The sequence below is a fragment of the Eutrigla gurnardus genome, assembly GCF_963514095.1.
Source record: "Eutrigla gurnardus genome assembly, chromosome: 18".
In the NCBI taxonomy this organism is placed as follows: Eukaryota; Metazoa; Chordata; class Actinopteri; order Perciformes; family Triglidae; genus Eutrigla; species Eutrigla gurnardus.
The window spans coordinates 20,804,210-20,830,481 of record NC_139929.1 but is presented as its reverse complement, the minus strand read 5'-3'; the positions used below and the strand labels follow the sequence as shown (position 1 = coordinate 20,830,481).

The window sequence follows — 26,272 nt, the reverse complement described above, 5'->3', positions numbered from 1 at the left end:
AAGTTATTACTTGGAGATCACAAATCCACACATGAGATACATGGTTGTTAGATCGAGATATGGGGAGGCAGTGATGCTGCCTTTCAGTGTAGCTGGCCATTCAGAACAGGTAGCACTTTTGCCTTAAGGGTGATGGGACGATCTAGTTACTGTCAAGCACACTGAATCCTTGAAGGTACACTACTGTATATGTGGAAAACATGTCTAAATCCTTGAACCCTTCTCCAGAAAAACCTACTCCTTAAGTGGGTCTGAAGACTACAGTTCATAAAACATGAAGCAAACATTTGCATGGCAGGTTTACATACAAAATCAATACAATGATCGCGAATTAGCACAACGTCGTCTGGTTTTCTGATGTACCTGGAAAGTCTCCAAAAGGTTCCAAGCAGCAACAGTACTTATTTTGGCCGTAGTGAATAGTTCGGAAAGTCATTGAGAATCGTTTCGTGATGAACACAATTAAATTGACGCGACCATGTAACAGTCGACACTACTTATGGTGGGCGGGGCCAACAAGCACAGGACTTTCAACCACAACAACCATGTTCCAAGTGTTTGTTTGGCTGTGTAATGTCATCCTGACTGAAAGCAAAGGTACTTCCAAATGAAGTACATTCCTTTTGAAGTCACGCTGAGTGACACAAAAAATGTAGAGAATTTGTGTCTATGCACACAAATCAATAAATCAATAGATCTCTGACTAAACTGTAGAGTTGGGTTTTGACAAGGAAGATACAAGAAGCGGAAGTCTCCACTTTGTATAATAAAACCTCATGTATCCAACTCAGATGTTTTTCTTTGCAATAACACTCAATGGATGTTCTTATCTATTACTTTGCACAAGTTTGCACACGCATTAGTGTGACAAAATCAAGCTCTTGACCCAGAGTCGTATCCCTGATAAAAGATTTGTGCATTCAAGTTTATTCCTCTTTAATTTGAAATGTATAAATACAGCAGTATCACTACAGCCTGGAACCTCATTAAGATCTTGAATGTTTTAAAGAGCTATTAGGTTCTATATATAATCACACTTTGAAGAACCACTCATTTGCTGGGTGTAACCAGGAACAAGGCAGCTTCCATTACAGCTAAAAGTGGTCCTGGTGGTTCCAACTTGTATCTGACAACCACCCCCACCCCCGACACAAAAACACACACTCACGACCTGAAGCACAGCCTCTGAAGGGTATTTTGAGGCAGTTACACGTCTACGAGGCCATTATCTTTACTTCTCCATCCTTTTCATCGCTATCACTCTCTCTCCCCCCACTTTTTCTTTCTTTTTGGGACGCCCCTCCCTTTTCTCCACTGCTTCATCTTTCACTTCGCGTCTTTTGCAGTTTTCTTTCGTTCTCTGGCTAGAAAAGTAGTGATGTCAGCCAATAGGAGCACAATAAGCTCTGTCCAACCGCCCTCTTCAGTGAGACCCCCACCCCCCCAACCACCACACACACACTTCAAAAGCAGGAGTAAGGTTTGAACTCTCAGTCGGTTTGTTGAGAAAAGCTTTTTTTTTTTTTACCACCATAAAGAAAGACATGAGGAGGCTTGAGAGAGAGAGAGAGAGAGAGAGAGAGAGAGAGAGAGAGAGAGAGAGAGAGAGAGAGAGAGCGTCACCTGCTCCCAATTGAAACCGGGTGAGACTTTTTTCTTCACTTCAAAGAGTCAAAAGACAAAAAAACGTTACCCCGCTCCCCTTCAAAACCTTCTATTCATAGGCTGAAATAATGGGCAGAGGAGTGGGGTTTTGTGTGTGCGTGTGTGTGTGTGTGTGTGAGTGTGTGTGTGTGTGTGTGGTTATACCTGGTCACAAGCTTCTTTGCAAGATGACAACTCGGCAGCATGTTGGCAACAGGAGGGATCTGCAGACAGATACACAAAGTTAGTTGTGATACTTATCAGGGTGCCACCATTGGTTTACAGCACTGGCCCCATCCCAACATCCACACTCACAGACTCTGAGACGCATTCACACCAAGACTGTGAGTGTTTAGGGCCGTCCCACTGTCAAGTCCTCAAGAGCTTCGGTCATTTGGAGCCCTACATGCCTACTCTCCGTAAGTCCATGTTTCTGCACACTTTGCCCGAGGGAATTACCCACAAATCACAGCGTTGTGACGTTAATCACGGAGTTACCGTAAACAAAGATAAACAAAGAGGGTGGCACATGAGTGTTCAGACAGCCATATTACATTTACACAGAAACATTTACAAGATTTAAGATGGAACATAAAACACATGAAATCAGAGAAATGCAAGCATAAGCTTTATTACACACCTGGTTTATTCATCAGCCATTTATTTAGAATTTCCCTATTGAAGCTGTTTTGACACAAATGAGTAAATAGATTATTGTCTTCACCTTTGGTAAGCAAAAAAGGTCAAATAAAAACCCACAGTTAACAGTTGTCTGTGTCATCAAAGTGTGTCCCATTGGAGCCCCTCAGCCTCTCACACTCACACTCAAGATCATATTTGATCATTTTTATTTTCTATCATGAAGGAGGAAATGCTTCACGATAGATTTGTATTCTGCAGCATCTCCCGCTGCTGATCGCTCGTAGATGCCGTGTTGATTAAAATCCAATCGTTACCAGCGCGCAGTGAATCTTGGGATACGTTGGATCAGTTGGATCCTCTGAATCAGGAAAAGGTACTTCTGTGCTAATTTGAAGGAGTCTTTGAAACTGGGACACAGCCAATGTCATCCTCCGATGTTGCAAAGTGACATTTATATCACCCGTGAAAATAATATCCACTCGTCTTCTAGCTAACAGAAGTAGTAAACAAACACAGACAGAGATGCTGGCTGGCAGCGGAGCACAAACCACAGCCCAGCCCCGGGTTCCAGTAAGGGACTTGGCTCACTCTGTATGTGGATTTCAGATGACACTTTCATGTGAGACGTTACCCCGTCAACATTCAGAGCCGCATTTCCAAGGTTTTGGTGATTATCGGTTGTGCAAACTGTTGTCTCATGGTCCTTGTAAAATGCATTACTTTTAAACTGGTGTATACTGCTAAATCACAGTCATGAATTTACTGTTAAATACGGTAATTCTACAAGAGCATACCGCTAAATCACAGTAATATACTGGCATAGCTACAGCGAGTTCAGAGTATACAGACATAATTTCACATTAATTTACTTAATAAAAGATGATAATACAACTATTAGCCAGTTGTAGCAAATGCTTGCCATCCCCTGCGGTTGGCTTGTCTATATTGCGGTTATTGCGACACCCCTAGTATTATATAAAGTAGAATAATATATCGTGAAATTGGAGATATTTCCAAGCAGCTCCAGGATAGAAATTCAATCAATGCTGAGAAACCTGGATGAAATGAAGGCATAACATGAAGCCATGAGTCAGACGCCCTGCAAAAAGACTCCAAAGGAGAGGCACGCTTTGGTGGAATCATGCAACGTCGTAAGTGCTGAGGAAGATGCCATTCACCAGAAGAACGACACCTTGCAATGCGAAATTCAGGAGTGGCGAGGACTGGTAAAGCCTGAAAAAGGGTTCCAGAAAAAGCATGACGCACTGCAAGCATCAAAACAAGACTTGACCCTTCAAAATGAATCCCTGCAGCAGGAACTACAACCCCTCAACCAACAACACGAGGATTAAAGACCTGGGATGAGTTGAGCCAGGACACACTGGACCGCATGAAGGTTCTGGAGGCAGAAAAACACATCTTGAGACTGACAGCTCACCCTCAGAAAACATTGAAAGGACAATTACCCTGAACAGGAAGCCGTAGAGAAGGTATTGATGGCTCAGAACAGAGGCCTGCTCAATAGTCACTCTGACTCCCTGAACAAGCTTTGGAAGGAACAAGAGTGGCAGCAGAAGCACAGCGTGCTGAAAGAGCACCCAGATGCCTTGAAGCTTTAGAAAAACACAGTGACCGCAGAAATCCAGACTCTGAAAGACAGACTTGTAGTTCTGAATGAGTTAAAGGTCAATTGTTCATCCATGCAGGGGGAGGGAAAAGCTCTCACCAGTCACAATAACTCTCTGCAAGAAGAAAATGCTCTCTCTCATCAAGTCAAAGGTTGCAGCCCTGAGCCAAGATAACGGCCTTCTTCAACGTAAGGTTCAGAGTTTCCGAGACCTGCTCCAGTGTGAAAAAGGTTTGGCCCACATCTTCCATTCTCTGAAAGCAGAGAAGGTCTCTGTCAAACGGGAGAATGTTGTGCTTCAGGAACTCCAGAAGCTCACCAAATTGATCGAAATGTTAAAAAAAAAGCAACCGGTACAGGTGTGGGGTGGGCCGAGCAGCCCCACTCCCCTGTCCGTAGCGTCTCAGCACCAGGCAGTGAGGAGTCAGAAATTAAAAAAATAACGTTAAACACTGCTTATAATATCACCAAAGACGAGCATTTTAAATTGGGGGGGAATTGATGATTCAAATCGAAGAGTCAATTCAGGAAATAGGGAGGGGGGTACAGGCAAATGTGTCTGGCTTTTTAATCTAATGTAAAAAGTGAAGTGTTACATAAATCATATATACCGTGTTATTATTTCAAACAACTGTCTAAATGTATCTAGTTGAGAGAATAACGAGCAGGGCCTTAAATTCTGCTGTATCCCTGTCCTTATTTGGAGCTCTCTCTTCCAGTCGCTGCAGCCCATAGTGTGTGTGTGTGTGTGTGAGCAACCCCTCCGGTGATATGTCTTCAGCTGCCTGACACAGGAGTATCTGGATTCCATCACTGGCTTCCACTCATCTTTGATGCTGTATAGAGGAGCAGGTTTCTGCCGGGAACATGAGCGGGAGGATCTCAGACGGTGATGTTTTTTACCGCTGCACCCTGCTCCCGTTTTTTACTCCAGTATCGCTCACAGCATGAGTACGAAGCAAACCCGAGAAAGTTAAGAATGACTGTGACATTTGAATTCTAAATCAAGATGCGATCGCTCCAAATGTCTGTTCATTCTGTTCAAAGCTGGTATTTCTGCTCGGTTGCAGATAGAGATCAGCCGACACTAATAGTATTAGTATCAGGCTGCGTGGGATTGTTTCTGACTTGTGTGATCCAAACATGTCCAATAACTCCAGAGCAAGAAAAAGATGGATGCAATCATTTCCAAAATCCACATTTTTGTTATAATAAATATTCTGCTTCAATGCACATTTGTTGGTGTTAAACCTTTCAAAAGCTACATTTCCAGTGCTCCCCCGCCTGGCATGCAAACAAGGCAGACGTGTCCTACTCATTAAAAAATAGTTGATTCCATCACAAAGACTAATTTAAATGAATAAGATAAATCACTTCATTTAAATGTAGGATTTTGTTCGCAGATGTACATTTTTGGGGGGTGATGTCGTCAATAAATATGACAACAAACATTTGAAGATTCAAATAAGGAATAACGGCAAATAAGAAAGTGACTTTTGAGTGATTTGAGTTAACCTTGGCATTTTATTCTAGCTTAAATTAGCCTTGCAGCGAGCAGACTTTACCTTACTCATTGCTCTTATACGTTTATTTTTCCATCACCTTTCAGGTAGGCACTAACTGAATACCCAAGGTTATTAGGATTCATCCTCTGGGAACCAAGAATATCCGTAAAATACAATTAAAATCCTTTTTTGAAGATTCAAATATGTTGTCATATTTTGTGACGACATTACCCACCCAAAAATGTAAATGATAAAGTGAGGACATTTGCTGAATGTGACATGTCATGTTAACTTCAACATGACTGGAGGAGGCATACAACGCGACCTTTGACCACCAAATTCCAATCAGTTCAAGCTTGAGTGGAAACACGTTATTGATCCCCAGTACACTATTTCTGTAATGTCTTTTGCTTATACTTTTTTTTAATTGAAAATATGCCAGCATTTGAGTTCCTTAACTGTTAAAGTAAGAATTATGGCCAATAAGAAACTGTTAATAATTTCAGTAGAACTAACTCCCGACCAATGTCAGGACAGCAGAGTCACTTGCCATCTTCCGAAAGAGGCTCAAGACTCACCTGTTCAGACCCACTAAAAAAAAAAGCACTGAACAGCTACTACTTTACTCAGACGATGACCTAACACTTGTTTCTATTTTTAGCTCTTACTTTATCGGCAATGATATGTTGTGGTTTCTCTCTTTTGACAAATGTATTTATTGTAAGTCGCTTTAAACAAAAGTGTCTGCTAAATGCCCTGAATGCAAATGTAAATATGTACAAAAAAGTAACTTTATGCATTCTTTGTTTCCCCATTGTACAGATACGTACAGAACCGTAACCCCAAAATGTGAATTTTGTCTACCATTACACCCCTAGTACAGACTTCAAAACATAACACCTCTGGCTACGGCTGATGCCGGTGCAGCACCCATTAATACTTTTACTATTATTTAGGAAAAGGAAACATGTCAAAACTACTGTAGAGTAAAAGTCAGGCGATCACTAACCTCCATGTCTACGTCTATACCACCGTCACAGCAATAATGAAACACTTGTATTCCAAGCTGGACCAAAGTGGTGAACCCATCGGCCTAAATACTACTTTGTGGCCTAAATTAACTGAGAACAAATGGACTCTCGCTCCCTAACCTCCCCCTAATCCTCCCTCTCTCTCTCTCTCTCTCTCTCTCTCTCTCGCTCCCTCTCTTTCTCTCTCTCTCTCACACACACACACACACACACAGAAAGAGCTTTCCAAACAATGGCAGGTGACATAATAATTTGAGGGAGGGGGAGGGATGATGCAGGCCATTCAGTCATGTACAGTATGAGGCCCCAGGCTGGCTGCTAATGAGCGCTGGCCCCATTCTGGCTCAGTATACACACAACAGGAACCAGAACTCCCCCTCGGCTTCATGGTTACATTCAGTCTCTGGAATGAAGCACAGTGTAGTCAAGCCCTCAGCTAAATTGCTGAACTTCATTCAGACACCCAAAAGACACTTTGCAGTTTCTTGTATACTGCACTGTATACTACAGTACTATACACAAGCTATGTGGATACTGAGAGCAGAGGGGTGTTACTCATCAAAGGGAACTGTGGGAATTCTGTATCAAAATATGTACGACTGGGATGTGAATCAAAATCACTAAAAAAGACAATTTCAACTTTTCTGAAAGAGAATGTCTTATTTTTGTTGTTTTTGGCAAAACTTGAATTATGTTGGGTCAAGAACCAAAAGGATTCATATCAGGTCGTATATGACTCATAGATCGGGATGGAACATAATATGATGTTGTAATAAAATCACTGACAACAAGTTTGTTATGTTATTGAATTATGAATATCACCACGAGTGACTTGGAACCTGTGTCTAGCTCACTATCAGGATTGTGAATCGAGATGATTTTGTCCAGGATAATCATGGCATTAAATGTCCATATGGTCCCATGCCTAAACAATAAATACAGTGTTGATGTGGTCTCCGTGACCTCACCCACATTTCTGAGGTGCCGTCGTGAAGCAACAAAGTGGGTGGCTCCAGCCGCTGCCATCTTGGCAGCGTGCTTGCTTTCATGCTACAGTTAAAGAACCTAAAAAGCACCACATGACGTGCTGGGTTTGGTCTACAACGCTTCAACAGTAAATTGCCAGTTTTGAAATTGCTCATCATGATAGCTCTTGTCCTTTCAATTATCTTAAGCCAATGGAGGGTGAAAAATCCCTTACTCCAATTGCTAATGCTAATCGCTAGCGTGCTATTGTCATGGTTCTGATTAGGTAAGTGCTGTAAAGGCTCTTTCATGGTGAGAAAACTCAGTGGACTCGTGAACATTTGGTAATTTGATTTTACAGGCAAGACTGGGATATGAGAATGCTAGGGATTAGCATAAACTCATACTCCTCACCACAGTGTGCACAGTAAGGCGATGGGGGGGACGAAAGATACATACACGTCACCTGGCTCAATATCAACTAATTGCAAAATACAATTGCAAATGCCAGGTTTCAACCAGTAGAGGACAGTCACTATGAACACAATATGGAGAATTTTAGATATTGGAGATTACATTTTTTGAACCTGCATCCATCAACATGAATCAATAACCATAGACCAGCGGTACTCAATAGGCCCACATCCGGCCCGCATCCGGCCACCTATTTGTTGCCCCCGAACTATTATTTCTTCAGTATGTGTTTTGGTTGGGTCAACACGTGTATATTGGGACTTGTCTCCATGCCAACGATACACAGACAGCCTGTTACTGGGTCGCACTCAGTTTCGCTTTTGAAGCGGTTCGCATTTTGCCACTTTGCCAGAGTAGGAGCCTAGATTGTGCACGGGAAAAAAAAAGATTGCATGAAAACGGTGTGTTCCAAGTTCTCTGCCAAAAGAAAGGTGGACAGTGAAAATCGCCAATTCAAAGAAGAATGGACTAAAAAAGTTTGCATTCATTCTTCCTCCAACCAGCACAAGACCCATGTGCTCAATATGCCAGGAGACTATGGCTGTGATGAAGATTTCCAATTTGAAACGGCATTATGAGACAAAGCATACACATTTTGAAGAAACATATCCTCAAAATTCAGAGGTAAGAACAACAAAAAGAAATGCACTAAATACAGTATATCACATGTGGACTGACCGACCTCAATAAATGGACCTTTGAGTCATTGAAAAACATCTGAAGATTGGTATTTGAGTACCCCTGCCATAAACACTGTTTTTCTGCTGTAAAAAAAACACATGGGGTGAAGTTATTCACACACACACCTCACTCCCAGAGATAAGGGATGTCAGCATGAGGTCTGAGATCTCTCCAGGGAGAACACGGGGGTCCGACTATTTGGGGGTTCTCAAAACACTAGGGGGTAAATTGTATCTTTTGTGTGTCTGTGTTCAAAGTCCCAACCGTAAATCACATTAGCAGTGTTTTCTTCCAGCACCTGATGGTCAAATTGAGTTTGCAGCACAAACATCAGCGTCACTCCCACTGTTCTGCATCGGCGCCATGTGTGTGACGTCGGGTCAAGAATCCCGAATCAACAACGCATCCACAAACCAAACGCCGTCCAAGCAGCAGAAGAGAGAACAACAAGCAGCAGAAAGAGACGTCTTCTGACTGGCAACAACAATCCCAGTGCATGAGAACGCCACATTAACTCCCAACTCGGAATCTCAGCGGTGACATGGATGTGGTGTAAAATGGTGAACGCCGCCAGCTGGTGACCATCTATGATCCTAACTCGATGCGTGTGGAGGGAGAGAAATATCTGCTCTGGGATGGAAAACACTGCGGTTCACATGGAGAAGCCGGGGATGCGACAGACGGACAATTTCACATAATGTTGCCAAACTTGTCCAAGCACCGATGTGAGATTTGACATCTTATCGATAGATGAACTCAGTGTTAAATCACGGCTTGCTGTAAATTTACGATTCCCATAATCAAATGCGTTGCAGCGGTTCTGCCGCAACGAAGCACACATCCTCTTCTTCACCCTGGATGTGATACTAACTGCATTGTGGGAAATATATTACACATGACATCCAGAAGACATTGCACACAACAAAACTATTAAAAAAAAAAAAAGCTGCTGTGATTTACAGCACGCATTAACAGTCAACCACAATCTAATTGATTTAGTAAACTGAATACTAACGGCTCATTATTAACATTCCAAAAAACATCCACAAAGAAGTTTGACGTTCACCGTCTGTTGATTCCCACTGCAATAAACTGATAGAACAGAACATAATAAGAGTGAAGCCAAACCTACAAGTGGGGATATAGTAGTGCTGCTAAACTTACGATAGCATGTAGGCTATTAAAGAATGCTAGTTTCTTTGGTTTAGGTTTCCCTTCACTCATCAAAGTGGCTGCTGGCCGGGATAAAAAGCACTATTTTAACTACAACAAACACTGGAAATAGCAGCCATGCTCATGCCTGTGAGCCAGCTGCTGGGACGATAAGGAGAGGAATTTCAGTGCACCCCCTTCTATTTAACTGTAACATTACTCTGGGTTTCCTGCCAGCCAGTTTCCTGCGTGTGTGTGTCTGTGAGTGTGTGTGTATATGGAAGGAAGGAGTGGACATGAAGGTGAGGATTGGCACTTTTTCAGGGCATTTCCAGGCTTTGGAAGTAAAAAAATTCAGTATTTTTGAGATGAAAACGCCCCTTTTAGACAGACGATTCCGCCGTAATGGTGGAAAGGCGAGTCACGTGTTCACACTCTTTCCGCCTCGGTGAGCGTTTAGACTGACGCCGTCACTCCTGCAATGACAAGGCTGTCTAAAAGGGGCTACTGATTCAATCAAATCTTTTCACTGCTTGAAAAGGCAAGTTATTATTGGATGAATGCTGGATGGTATGGCAGCGTGTGAAACGTTGGTTGTGTCAAAAATCACTCGCTCATTCACCCCGCCCTTCTTTCCATCCAGGGAGTTCTAGAGGACTATATGGGACTATATGGAGGACTATGTAGGTGTAGCCGCCTGGTATGAAATGGACAGCAAGAAATAAACGACCTCCAACCATAAAAGATGGGTCAGATACTGTGAACCTCAAGTAAGAACATCTTTATATGGTTATTTTAACTAACTTTCATTTAATGTTTTTGGTGGAGCCGTGTCAGATTTAGCAAACGCACCTAACTTATAACTTAAATAACTGTATAATAATCAATGTAAACATGACGGACGCCAACAAATGGGTGTGCATGAGAATTGAGGATAAGCTGATTATCACCCTCATAATACCATCTTGGTTATGAGTCCTGTTTTGGAGATCTGTCGAGGAAAGTGTACCATTTTAACAGCATCAGCAGCAGAAGTAAGGGACCTGCTAAAGCCAAGGAATGGAATGGTGCCAAAATGACACGTTTTTTTGAATGGGTTTTTGGAACGACGCCTGTTAAACACCTTACTATTTATGACACTTCAGCATAAACAGTCTGACACTTGTTCAGGTGCTTTACTCATCATCAAATCATAAGGTTTTGGCCAAAATGAATGTGTTTGGGATGTAGTGAGCAATAGGCCTGGACTCTCTTTCCACTGTATCACAGTTTTCACCCATTTCCAAGCGTATGTTAACACTGTAAACGCTTGAGTGACGGCTGGCAAAAACGTCAAAAAACACTTTCAGTATGGATTGGCAGCAAGGCTCGCCCCCGGCGCACACAGCCGTGCACACCCCGAGCAGAGAAGATGATGCCGCCCTCCTTCCTGCATTCCTCAGAGCCGCTGCAGACTCCGTGGGGGGAGAGTTTAATGGATGGAGGTTAAAGGTCACTTCCTGTGCATTGATTCATTGAGATGTACCATAAGGAACTGAGCATTAAAGGATCAACACAGCATGTTTGGTAGAACACAGATTTATTTCCTCCTCTGCATTGCCCATTTTTCACGTACAAAGATCAGCAGATAAACTACGTCATTTGTCTTCGCCCAGGCTCTCTGGGGTTTTGGAAGGACATTCAAGGGGGGCTTGATAGAGATCCCATCCCACAAAAATATGGTGTAAAAAATGGAATTGAGTCACCATTTAGTATTTGGTAAGGCTTGCTGACATGCAAGACAATGAAAAACGTTTCCCTCAGCCTCTCTGACAGTGTTCAGTGGAACATTCACTTGTCCCTGATCCAGAACTAATGTCGTCTACCAGATGTCTCAGCCTGACATCTGTGAGGGAGACATGAGCAGACTCAGGGAGAGGAGCAGGACGCGCTCTCAATGATGTCCTCTGATGGACTTAAATGTGGCTTTTACAGGACTCGGAGGCATTGTTGGAGGATCTGTTACTGCATGTGTCCCAAATCTTGTCATGGAAACTTTAGAATACACAGTCCCTTTAAACGAGGGCTGCACCAACAAAACGGACATTTCTTCCTGCAAAATACACTACAACATGAAAAAATAGAAAATAATTTTCACTCTAAATGTTGTACAATTTAGTTTAACACATCAATTTGATACAATTGAAGAGCTTAATTAAGAGGCTAGCTCCATAAAAAATGCCATCGCCATCTTGAATCTTTAAAACTGAAACTAGAGATTGAGACCATAAACTCATGTTTGCAATTTTTACTGCTATAATACATCAAGAGAGAAGTAGGACCATTTTCTCACAGACTTCCATCCAATCAGACTTCTTATTACAACCTGAGGAGCCGATGATGGCCAGTAGAGAGAATGCAGGTTTAAGGCACTTCAACATGGCTTCACTTTTCAGAACTGGAGGTTATCGTCTGGTAGAGGACTGGAGTAAGGTCATCTTCTCTGATGAGTCCACATTTCAGCTTTGTCCAACACCTGGTGGTCTAATGTGTGTCACACCCACTGTGTTATTTGGTGGAGGATGGTGATGATCTGGGGTCCTCATGAAGACTGGAATCAGGCAGGTTGTCTTTGTGAAGGACGCTTGAATCAAGACCTGTACAAGGTCCTCCTGGAAGAAAAGCTGCTTCCCTCAGCTCTGAAAATGTTCCCCAACACTCAGGATGGGTTCTTCCAGCAGGACTCCATGCCACACTGCCAGGTCCATCAAGGTGGGGATGGAGGACCACCAGATCAAGACCCTGTCATGGCCAGCCCAATCTCCAGACCTGAACCCCATTGAAAACCTCTGGAATGTGATCAAGAGTAAGATGGAGGTCATAAGCCATCAAACAAAGCCAGGCTGATTTCATGTTTGCACCAGGAGTGACATAAAGTCACCCAGGAGCAACATGAGAGATGCTAAGATGCATGAAAGCTGGGATTCAAAATCAGGGTTATTCCACCAAATATTGATTTAACTCTTAAAATTATTATTGTGTTGTTTCAAAATAATTAGGATCTTGTTTTCTTTGCATTATTCGAGGTCTGAAAACACTTGATCTCTTTTGTTATTTTGACCCATTGTCATTTTCTGAAATAAATGCTGTAAATGTCAATATTTTTATTTGGATTTTGGAAGAATTGTTGTCAGTAGTTTATAGACTAAAGTAAATTTTAACGCATACCTTTAATAAATAAGACCAAAGAAAATGATAATTTTGCAGTGGTCTTAATTGCTTCCAGAGCTGTATATATATATATATATATATATATATATATATATATATATATATATATATATATATATATATATATATATATAGTTATGTAAGGAACCTGAGTGACCAGTCACATGCTGACCAGATGTAAACTAGGTATCATACAGACACACGTGTCCACCAAACCTCCAGAAGGTCTGAATCCTATCAGAGAAAGAGCAGATGTCAAACACACACACACACACAAACACACACACACACACACACACACGTCCAGATGGTGGTCTGTCCTGCCTCCTCATTTCATATTCAATTAGCAGAATCAAAGGGGGATGCAGACCCGACCTGCTGCATCCTGTGTGTGTAATGGGAAGTGACATAATGAGGGGCATATGGCCACATAGAGAGGCAGAGAGGCAGAGAGGGAAACTTTCCAACATCCAGCCACGTTCATCCAGGTGTTTAAACACAAGTGCATCTCAATCAGTGACAGGTGACAGATGGGCCATGATTCCCAAACATAGAATTCATTACAAGCCTTATCTGTTCATCATGAGACGAGCACATGTGGAAATGAACGTTCCTCAGCACTTTTCTTTGATTTATACATGAAAAGTCAATGTTTTATTCCTGTTCATATAAAATATGACATCAGCCAACCAATTTCACCCAATAATATCATAACATCCGTCCATCCACCAATCTGAAACATTTATCAGCACAGAGCTGGAGAAGGTGCTGACGTCATCTTTTCAACGATCAAATCAAATTCCTCCCAGCAGTATGTCCCGCCTCCTGTTTCACTCTGAAGTACTTCACCATCACTGTAAGATTTACAGGTGTGTGGTCTGTAACATTCACAGACAGTCAACTCCATTGCAAACCGAAATGAGTCTGTCTAGTACTCCTGGTATAAGTGGTAACACACAGGTTAACTAAAGCTGATTAACTGTCCAACTAAAACCATCCTGAGCTGACGTCATCTCCATCACATGAAACCTTTTGATGGGCTGATTATTGATGATTATTGATGATTATTACGTTTATTACGTACCACTGAAGCGTCGGGAAGGTTTCTCCAAATCTGAAAATGAAATGAGTGTTTCTGGTGGGGCTAGCAGAGGTTCTCGCTCCCACGATTCTATGCGTGATTAAAAATGATTGGATATTTCAAGTGTGCGTTGCTGGAAAGGAGCACGGATGTGAACAGGAGAAACTCAGAGGAGAAGGCCGAGGTTGTCTCGGAGGAATGAGACGCTCTGCCAACACTAACATGCAGCCACTCCAGGCTGGACAGACACTCAGTGCTGCAGGAAGTTGTTCATGTGTCACTTTGCCATCAGAGTGATTGTATCATACAAAACATATATCACTGTTCTATCGTGAACTACAAACAGAAACATGGCTGGATTTGAAAATGATTAGAAAAGAAGTGCAGCAAAAATCAAATTTCTGAAATGTCTTGTTATATTTCATCTCCATGTCTCCTCTTCCAAACCAAACAATCAGCTGACACACTACATCCTCTGTGCTTCTGGATGCATCTGCCTTCTGTCAGACAGAACCCAGTAAAGACAACCGAAGCCCATTCAAATTAACTGGAAAATAAGCTTTTATTGCATACAATTAAAGCTTAATTGTATTCTGCCTGGAGTGCTCCGGGCAAAGCATTTGGTTCAGAATAATTAATTTGGGGATGAGAACACAGAGATAAATATATTAAATGCAGAATGCATAACATGATAAAGGCACTGGGAGACGACTTTCAGGAAATGAGCAGAAAATGTAATTATCCTGGACTATTCCTCCAAATGTGTATAATACAATTTATATCTGCAGAGTATTCAGAAAATACCTTGATGAGACATGCACCAATTTTCTTTATTGATTCCAATTTGGGATCTTCTAAAGACCAAGATCTGATTTATTTTACAAACTGAAATGAAAATAGTTTGGAGCTTTTAGTCAGAAGGAATATGAATTTAAAGTTAAAGTTCTGCATTCAATTTTTTTCTTCATTAAAGGCAATTAAATATTGTGGGCAAAATGTATTCATGGTATAAATGAGGACAGTGCTCGTAGATACAAGGACTTAAAAAGCAGAAATTCTGTTGCCTTCCTTCCATTGGTATCGCTGTGTTTAAAAGTGAAATGAATAACTGTTGCATTAGATTTATATATTTGTTTTTCCGTCAAGACGATAAAATATCCCAGGAAATCCAAATCAAATCTCGCATCCATGTGACAGACTTCAACACGATTCAACAGATGCAGTAGAGAATAATTATGAGGCAACAACAATCTACTTATTACTTCTACATGAACTCACCTTATAAGTAACGCATTCAGGAACAAGTGTTCTCTTCATTATAGGCTACAGTGTTGCACGGTGTCACGCTACTAAAGGTATATCCTGATACCCTGCTGTAAGAAATGGTACGATCCCCTATTTTTTCGTATGAGTGCTTTAAGTGATTTAATACAGCTGCATGTCCCGTGTGCAGCGCTCTGCTCCAACTCTCCCTCCCTGCACACGTTGTGGACGTGCAAACAGTGCACCATCGAAACGGCACTGTTGTGCACATTTCTTGTGATGTGGCTCATCTGTACGAGACTAACGACGAAACGAGAGGCACGGCTGCAAGTACGAGTGCTCCTGCTGGTCCACAGCAGGGATCCCCGCATTCATAAAAGTTGATTGCATTTTTTTAAAACTTATTTCGTATCCTTTATTTTTCACTTGTCTCCCATGATGGTGAGCTAGACGGCTGTTTCAAGCCACACGTGATTATATTTACGATCATCCCAATCATGGAAACAACCTTACTGTAAGTGTGGTTGGAGACATCCACTGAGTTGGCTATATATTTAAAGAATATGCAGATTTTTTTTCATGGAGACAATACAAATTCACTTGGTGTATTTGTCTTTCTTCATATATTTAGTCTAAAAAAAACCCTAGCAATGGTCTGCTGGTAGCCTATACCAAGGGATAGCCAAGACATTCTCCTCTGCAGCACTTTAATCTTGTGTTCACAATACTATAATTAGGTTTGCGGGACTCGGGCCCATGCCTGCAGTGGACATGGAAAGAAGGGGGCTGCCGTTCACTTCCCCTCCTCCCCCTCCTCCCCTCCTCTTCCCCTTCTGCTTTGAGGAGTCAAATTGGTTCCAGATGCATTCTCTCACGGCTAGCCGCCATAACCGAATCACAACATGAAAGCCGTGAAGGAGAAAAGTTTCGTACAAAACTTCATGGAGAAGTATGGAATGTGTGGAATTTCTACACAAAATAAGTCGTGAGGAAGAAGCCGTTACCTTTCTGAGAGCGAAGCCGGCTGATTACTTTCCCATGTGGTATTATTTATTACACCTTTATGGACCTTATTGTTGTCACAGGCCTTTGGGAGACAATGTGCACCACAAATGAGGATCTGAGAGCTGTGTTTCTTTCATGTTCCTGACAGATGTGTCAGGAAAAAAACTGTAGAGTGATATTTAGCCAGAGCAAATCCACATCCTGCACCCATGTGGACTTCACATCAAAGACACCAGCATGTTACAGCGATTTATAACCCTGCCCACGGAGCCCCACGCTGAAGGAGGCTCCGATACACATCAGCCAATATGATATTCAAGAGTGGCAACAGCTGAAGGGCTCTTGACAAGAATTCTCGCCCAAATGGCTCAAAAATGTAGCAACAAAGTGCAAAGTGGCAGCTCCTGTTGACTCATCCATTAACAAGTGAAAGCAATCTGAAGACCAGTTGTCCCGCAGCACCAACACACACCTTTGTGTTTGTCTGGCCGCCTTAACAAGTCGCTGAGCATTCATTAGCACGCTCAAAAGCTAATAGACACATTATGCTTCCTCGCAGTGGTATGTCCGTCCTCCCGAAGTACGCTGCTAAAACATGACACACATGTGGCAAAAAGTTCTGCTTACGTTGGCCAGTAAGTAACTCAAGTGTAACATTATATCGGGGAGAGAATAATATGGGAGTAACAAACCAACACGTTTTAACAGGGTATTTTATGGAAGTGAATGCGTGTTGAGGGTGTAGCATGGATGCCGAATTGCAGGACATGTCTATCTTACTCTTAAAATATCTAAATAATGATCATTTCCGTTGTGCGCATTTGCTTAAAACCCAGAAGGAGTAAAAGAGCGATATTTTTCTCATGGTCCCTTTTAACTTTTTCCCCCAGAACCGTTATGTCAGCTCCGTTTCCTTCCCCGGCTACTTGTCACACAAGAAACCGAACAAAATTGCTTTCAAAACTATTTCGGCCCGCCAACAGTCAAATATTACAAGAAACAACCCAAGGCGGAACGTTTATATCATCGACGCCATAGTTTTCAGGAAAACCAGAAATGTTCCTGTCGGAGAACGCTACAGGATGCTAAACCCGTACGTCGCGTTCTCCGAGGCGCGTCATCCAATAATGGATTACCTCAAAATATAGTCGCTTTTAATTTCCGCACAACTACACATCTCCATATCACCGTTTCATGCCTTTAGATAACCTCTTTGATGCACTCTTGGATTCGGCGTGAAACAAATACACTTTACATGAATACATTTGACTTTTCCAGTTGTTTCCCCCGTTAACAACAAAGTCAATTCACGCGTCTACGCCGTGGTGGGCGGTAGCTAGCGCCGTGTAAAACCAAATAAAACGGAAGGTTTTATTGGGGAGGGAGAGCGTTCCTGCTGGACAACTGGCCGCCCGAATTAACCAGAGGACTATCATGCTACAGAATATATTCTAACCATTAGTCTGCGAGGCGTTCAACTTCACTACGAAGTAACGCCATGTCATATTGTAAGATTTGTCAATGGAGTTTGGCGTGATGTTGCCGCTACTCCACGGAAAAGACCGAAGTCTACCGGGCCAACAGGATGCCAGCTGTCAGTGAATCAACAAGTTAGTCCCGAGCCGCAGCTACAGGCAACACATGCACTTCCAGCTCCAACTGTTCACTTTCCTGTCATTTCATAGCAAGTTGTCCCAACGCGTGAGAGAGGCGGACAGTGCGGAGGCATGCGGCGGACAGACTCACCCTGAGCTCGGAGCGGCTGGCAGTAGAAGTTGACGGCGAGGAAGAAACTGATGATCTGGAAACACACACGCATCTTATTGAAATCTTAAAGTGCATCGTGGACAAGAAGACATAGAAAACACTGGTGCTGTGACATGCTCCATGAATCCCCTATTAACTCTCTCTCTCTCTCTCTCTCTCTCTCTCTCTCTCTCTCTCAGACAACCTCTTTCTCTCCCCTCTCTATCGCTCTCTCTCTCTCTCTCCCTCTTTCTGACTCTCTCTCTCCACGGCCCCCAGTTTAGCGTAAGGAGCGCAGGCGACATGCGCAGAACGCAGTAGGAGACCGGGTAACGGTGACCTCCCTTTAACGCTTTTTGATACATCAAACACACGTAGGAACACAATTAAGACTGAGGTTTTAAACACCGTCAATAGACTACTTCTTTGGAAATACTGGACGGTGTGAAGTTTTCCTAAACTGTGGGGCTCAGACTTCCAGACTCGATGCTTCAAAGTTTTTCACCTCACAATGCATAATCCAGCATTTAAGCATCTTTACATACACTTTGTCTGGGTCACAAAGTTGTTATTTCAGTCATTTTATTCATTTTGCACAGACATAACCAGGACAGATAAAAAGAAAATGAACCTGTGCAATATGTTTCAATTTTATGAGGGGCAAAGAAACGGAAGAACAGGGAGCCAAATTCAGTCTTGATTTATCATAAAAGAAATTAACCCCCAGCAAATTTTTCTACTTTACAGCAAATGTTACATTATGATTATTTTGATTATTATTATTATTATTCATTTATGTTTTTAAATTATGGTTTAAATGTAAACTTTATTGAGCCTAATCATTGAAACCTTGGATCTCATTTCCTCATTTCCATTAAAACACAAATAACGGCAAAAAGTTCATAATAACATAACAAACATTTGACCTGAACAAACGAAATTTGGTGCTCAACTGATCCTGAATCCTGTTTTTCTCATGGTGCACACAGAAAATAACCCAGATTAAAAGCTCACTTTACAAGATAAGAGTCCAAGAATTTTAAACGCACATTACATTGTTTAACAACACAATGCAGAATGAGGAAACATTTGAAGTCAACATCAGCAACATGTTCCCTCACAATCTTTTTTCAGTTGGTTACATATTGAAGAAGTTCAAAGTGATTGAAACAGGAAACGATTGGTTTATTGGTTTATATATATGTATGTATATATATATATATATATATATACTCTTTATATAGCCATCATTATTATAGCCATGAATAATTAGAGAAGCACAGGGATGTGCTTGTTTTTTTAATTGGTGCAAAATAACATTACAAAAAGACACAAGACAATTGGATGGTGTCGATCGAGATACAAACATTAGGATACAATAGGTACAGTACGCTACACAAAAAAATAGATTTTAAAAATGTGTAAAAACAATTCAACAATGAATATGATATAACAGCAACAACATTATTTGTGATAAAGGCATCTTAGTAAGATAGTTAATTACATTTTTCAGAAGGAAAACTATCATTTTATTTGCGGATTTATTATTTAAAAAAAGAAAGAAATCACTAACATCACATTATCTGATCATTCAAGAAAAACAACTTAATCACGGATTGAGACATTGAGACATACACGCTCCCTCCACAGTCACATCAGGCGAGCTGGAATCATTCCCAGAGTGCACTGGAAGAGATGCAGCTTAGTGGAGCAGTTTGTCTTTTAACCACAAGGTTGACAGTTCAATCTTTTCCTCTATGCATGTCCAAGTGTCCTTGAGCAAGACACTGAACCATCAGTTGGACACAGCAGCTCTTAGGATGGATAGGAATGATGTAGGTTGCTGGTTCACTAGGCTTCTGTAACACACACACACACACACACACAGCTGTGAACACATCAGATGAGCAGTGTGTCGATGTGTCCACCCTCCTTGACCTTTATATGGCTGCGGAGGATAATCAGATCATGTAATGTTAATATTCCAAATGCAATAGGCCAGAAGCTTTTGAGAATTACAATTACATTTACATTTAGGGCATTTAGCAGACACTTTTGTACAACGCGACTTACAATAAGTACATTTGTCAAAAGAAAGAAACAAAGAAAGCACAACATTGCCGATAAAGTATGAGCTAAAAATAGAAAGTGTTAGATCCTCGTCTGAGTAAAGTAGTAGCTGTTCAGCAAACATACCTTTAGAACAACAGTGCTGTGATAAGAACAAACATTTTTTTGGGGGGGGGGTCATGCTATGCAGAGTCGAGGTGAAGTCTAAACAGGTGAGTCTTGAGCCTTCTTCGGAAGATGGCAGTGACTCAGCTGTCCTGACATTAGTCGGGAGTTTGTTCCACCACTGAGGACCAGGACAGAGAAGAGTCTGGACTTTGCTGAGCGACATTTGTTTGATTTCAGCGATGGTGGTACCAGCCGGCCAGCTGAAGTAGAGGAGCGAAGTGCTCGCTTCGGGGCGTGTGGTTTGACCAGTGTTTGAAGGTAGATGGGTGCCGTTCCATTGATGGCCCTGAAGGCCAGTGTCATCGTCTTGAATTGGATGCGTGCTGCAACAGGGAGCCAGTGGAGGTCACGGAGGAGGGGGGTCACTTAAAAACTAATCTAAATCTTATAAACATACAGCAAACCTTGATTCCATTATATATCACATTCTCTCTTCAAATACAAAGTTATGCCGAGTTTTCAGTATCTTCAACAGAATCAAACACACAATAAAACAAGTACCGCAGATTTAATATAAGTCTTATGTTTTTGTGAATGACCTACCTTTTAAACAACCTTGGTTGTGTCTCACCTTTCTTCAATATACCTCCGATAGGCCTGGAAAGTACTTTACAAGCAGTATTAAGCAAGGTTATCATTCTCAAATGAAGGTCTAGTATCTGATGGCAATAAGCCGTCCCTGGAAGTCGATCTAAATCCATCTTCAAGACTTCTTAATCTAGTTCCTTGGTTTAAAGACCTGACTCATATAAATCCTAAAAGGGGTCCGTAATACATGGAATAACATTCTGGATTTGATCATAAAAGCTTTCAGCATCTACCAAAGAGTAATCTGAGGAATACAATTTTGATTTGTCTTTTTCTGTGCTCCTAAAATTAATTAATCATTATTGTCCCCCCTTCCCCCTTTTTTCCGAACATATGAGGAATTCTTCTCACCTCAATCCATTTAGCTCATGATGTTATAAAGGCACCCTGAGCTCGTTCAAGAAAATTATCAAATTTGACTTTAACAACCATTTTTCATGATCAACAATTTGCTGTTAAATTTCCCTTACCCTTTATTTCTGGTTTCGCTGTGGGTTCTTAACCTACATCTATAAAACAATGAGCAGCTCTTCTAAGGTTTGAGTTTGTTATGTTATAGACCCCATATTTAAACTTAAATCTTTCAAATTGATGACTGTCCTGAAACCTTCAACAATGTCAAGGCCATTTATCTTCCCACTCACTTGGTGTCATGTTCCTGTCACCACCTGTTATGAAGAAGACTTGAAACTAGAGATTCATAAACTCATGTTTACAATGTTTACTGAGATAATAACTCAAGTGAGAAGTAGGACAATTTTAGTCTATATGCCATAGACTTCCATGCAATCAGAGTTCTTTTTTTGCAACCAGAGGAGTTGAATGCAAGTTTAAGACACTTGCCATCACTTTTGAGGTTGTCGCCTGCACTTTAAGATCTGAAATCACTTTTGTTGTATTTAACCATAAATGTTGTTTTTTTCTAATAAATAGACTTTACATTTCCACTACCACCATCAGCCAGTGATCATCTCCATCAGCTTTATAAGTCATCATGCAAATGTCCTTGAATTAATTGTTCCATGGAGTGGTGTGCAGGCGTTATTCCCCTTTTTCTTCATAATTTGAAGACATTTGTTGAAGCATATGGCACACGATCGCTTAGTTCCGTGACTGGCTAAAATCCCCTCTCCCCAGCAATTAGTCTGCATCAGAAGAATGAGTCTCTTGCAATAATATATTAGTTCAAATGCATTTTTTGACCTTTAAAAAATAGAAACAGTACTTTTCTTATAACCATGTCCTTCAAGTCCCAAACATGCAATCTACCGAATTAATGAATTTGAACGCCCTAAACACTTGTACATAATCAAAAGAAATATGAGCAGCATATTTATCAGACCTCTCCGTCATGAACCCTGGATGAACTGTAACCTTCAGATAGATCTCCAGTTCCCATTAATCATTTCTCCACTATATCACAGTCCTGGATAGATCTGAAAAACGCCAGTTTTCCAGGCAGCTTTACTCATTCAATTTAAGGCCACAGCCTTCTTCTTCTTCTTCTTCTTCTTCTTCTTCTTCTTCTTCTTCTTCTTCTTCTTCTTCTTCTTCTTCTTCTCCATCCTCCTGTAACATTTCAGCAAAACAAATTATCTATCTTTGCAGACTTGAGAGCCTTTTGCTCCATCGTCAGATGTCTTCCTTTGTGAAATTGGTTGTTTTGTTTCTCCAGGTCAACAACCTTCTTTTTGCTTTCTTTCACCTCTTCTGTGTAGAACTGGAGTGCCTTCTCTAAGCTGGCAATCATAGTACCACTTTGCTGTGTCTGCTCATCCACTCTCTTTGCAAGGCTTAGTTTCTTGTCCTTTGAGGTCCAATATCTATCTATAAGGTGACTTGAGTGGAAAATGAATACATTTTAGACTATAGTTTGAGTCTTACAGCCTTCCACTGCACTTGCCAAGTCTGCCTACCTAGACGCCTGGTGAGAGACTAGTTACTTTTTTTTATATCTGTTTAATATAATATATATATATGTCTTTCAAACTCTCAAATCAGAGTTGACAGTTGCAGAAACAGTGGAAAGACTACATGATTTTTACGAGTTTTATTTATCGAAGTTGAGTTTGAATGAAATGTGTTTTATGACAATCAGCAAGGTAAAATTAACGTGTGACTGGAGTCTGGTGGTCTTGAGGAGAGAATATCAATTGCATATTTTTTACTTGAATTAATTATAATTATTGTCCACACATTCAACGCGGATCAGACTGGAAAAGGGTCGGAAACCAGCCAGTCAGATCCGAATTCTTTGATGATGCTTGAGAATTTAAAATCAACAGATTCAATTGTATTGCTTCAAAACCTGGCTATTAAATATTTGTTCAAAACGTACTAGCTTGACTGTGTTGATCATAAAGGTGGTTGAATCTAGAAATGCACTGACAGTGGTGATATATGGGACTGGTACTGACTCAAATAGCCGGTTCGGGTATCGGTGAAAATGAATGGATCTGATATTGGATAGCATTACTTCAATAAATAACAGTTCAGTACATTTATATTTATATCTATCTAGATTTCTTACATTTTGGTTCACAAATTAAGAAAGTCATCTTTAAGTCAAGCCTGATATTGGATCACACATGATCCCAGTTCATCCGATGAAGAAAGCCCATACATTCAATCAACCTGCATGATTTGATGACATTTACCTTTGATGAATATGAACTCTCTATTTATATATATTTATTTATATATATTTACTCTGCTGATATTATTTTCACAAATAACAATCTGATAGTTTGTCAAAGTTTCAGCATGAAAAGATAAGCATTCAGGTAAGATGGATATGGCATTTTGCCAATAAACCCATCCAGTGACAGGAAGTGTTGTTTTCCAGTTGGGCCCCCCAGTCAGTCCCTTCATTGTCCCTCTTAATGCCGTGTCAATAGGGCCAGGCGGCTTTTTGTACCGCACAGCCGTCAGACAGCAGGGAAATCTCTGTCCAGGGAGACATACTCTTTTGTGATGGGTTAAAGGTCGTGAGTGAGGAGGATGTCAGGGGCTGGAGTCAGCACTTTGGCCCCATGTGGGTACATCATGCTGTCGACAGGCATGAATAGTGAGGGGCCGGTGAGAGAGGAGAATGAATCATGTGTTCATACAGATGTACTGAGGTCATCTGAGTCCTGTGAGACATGGTGCCCTGTGTACAACGAGGTACTATTCTTCTAGTCTCTGAAATAAACACTACTTTTAGCAGTATACTGTTAAGTATTAAGTTTCATCATATATCACAGTGTAACACATGGCATTCTGTAATATAATGGATTATTATATTTACACTTAAATATAATATAAGATTCCTTTAGATATTTCAATGAGACATATAGCACTCACTTGATTTATTCTGGCATATTCCATTACATACACTAAATGCATTTTAAAACTAAATAAACAAATGAATCAAATTACTTTTGAAAAGTAAAGGTAACATTTGTATAGAATTGATTTTAAATGTCTACCTATTTTGCTTAATTAGTTTTAACGTGTGCTACCTTTGATATTTCATTTGTATGTTACACTAAATAATCTCAAACCTCCTCAAGTTGACAACCATCATTGATAATTACTTAAGTAAGTAAATCAGAAAAAAAAAAGTCATGAAATTTGGGTCACAGTTAGTATTGATTGTAACTAAAGCATTAGGTACAAAACTGTTGTTTTAGAACAAAGAGGTTCAGGCATACAGGTTGTTGCAGGGTTGGATTGGCCGTGGCATTTTTGGCCCAGGCGGCCCATCACAATTGGTCGGACACCACCCAGCAGTACACCATCCTAGCGGACCATTAAAAATCAAGATATCAAATTGCTGGGACATGTGCCCAGCCAGATTGACTGGACATATCGCCCCTGTTAGTAAGAGATGTGACTGGGCCAGCCCGGTGTCAGTATGGAAAATGAATGAAGGGGCCGCCTCCCAGCCTTGTTGACAAAAATGATATTGGCCCCAAGGTGCGTGGGCCCAGATTTCCAGTCCAGGCCTGACCCAGATTTGTTGTAGAACATGGCCACATTTATCCAGGACTTGGTCCTGTTTCATGAAAGGATGGTCACTCTGGTTCACATCCAGTGAGGTACAAGGAAAAGGAGCCATTCTGGCTTTTATTGATGTGTAATCTGACAATCAGGTCCACTCAACAATTAGCCAGAGTGCAACACTATTAACGCCTATAGAGACTGAATCAAATGCTTTTTTTTGACATCATGCTTCAACTCTACTCTAACCTTTTTTGGTTTTCCATTGACAAAAGTTGTGGATAGTATCTGGCAACTGCTACTTTATTGGTACTACCTTAGTTGGGATCCAATTGGTTGTGTGGTGCACTGCAGACCACTGGTTGGTCAGAGAGAATCGTCACTAGAATTATCATGGGATGCGCTGTAAATACCTGCCATTTTTAAGATATTGTCAATAGCGATTACATTTCTTTTCACTTGACAGATATTTAAAAACATGTTTGGTTTTTAATGAAAGGAAAGAGCTGTCTTGTGTTGAAGGTGATATTTACAGCAAATTCACACAGTGTCACACTAATGATCAGCTAAGAATCCTGCCTACATTAACAGTAGGCAGTACTATGTGCAGCTGAAAACTAAATAGAGAAATGTACCTGAAATAGTGGAGCCAATTTGAGCATTTAGACTCTGCTTACATATTTCTTCAAGAAAAGTAATACACTTTAATTCATACACTGCTCAAAACAATGAAGGGAACACTCGAATCACACATCAGATCTTGATGAGCAAATTATTTTAGTTGAAAATCTTCACTGATAAACATTTCAGTCAAGATTTCAGATCAAATACTTATTTGGACCAACTGCACCAGGGGGAACCCAGGACCAACTGCGCCAGGGGGAAGCAAGGACTAACTGCACCAGGGGGAACCAAGGACTAACTGCACCAGGGGGAACCAAGGACCAACTGCACCAGGGGGAACCAAGGACCAACTGCACCAGGGGGAACCCAGGACCAACTGCACCAGGGGGAACCAAGGACCAACTGCACCAGGGGGAACCAAGGACTAACTGCACCAGGGGGAACCAAGGACTAACTGCACCAGGGGGAACCAAGGACCAACTGCACCAGGGGGAACCAAGGACCAACTGCACCAGGGGGAACCCAGGACCAACTGCACCAGGGGGAACCAAGGACCAACTGCACCAGGGGGAACCAAGGACCAACTGCACCAGGGGGAACCAAGGACCAACTGCACCAGGGGGAACCAAGGACCAACTGCACCAGGGGGAACCAAGGACCAACTGCACCAGGGGGAACCAAGGACCAACTGCACTAGGAGGAACCCAGGACCAACTGCACTAGGAGGAACCCAGGGCCCACTGCACCAGTAGAAATCCAGATCCCACTGCACCAGGAGGAACCCAGATCCCACTGCACTAGGAGGAACTAA

At 41.4% G+C, this 26,272-nt stretch overlaps 1 protein-coding gene across 1 annotated transcript in view; it reads right to left on the bottom strand.

The window, feature by feature from the left end:
* Positions 1-18,226, bottom strand: part of reck (reversion-inducing-cysteine-rich protein with kazal motifs) — a 76,312-nt gene extending 58,086 nt beyond the window's left edge. Inside the window, exons 1-2 of the mRNA XM_084033800.1 lie at positions 18,028-18,226; positions 1,810-1,868 (exon numbers count right to left, since the gene is read on the bottom strand). Of these exons, the coding sequence (XP_083889926.1) occupies positions 1,810-1,868; positions 18,028-18,100 (132 nt within the window). The 5' untranslated portion in view covers positions 18,101-18,226. The remainder of the gene's footprint in view (positions 1-1,809; positions 1,869-18,027) is intronic.
* Between the last annotated feature and the right edge of the window lie 8,046 nt (positions 18,227-26,272).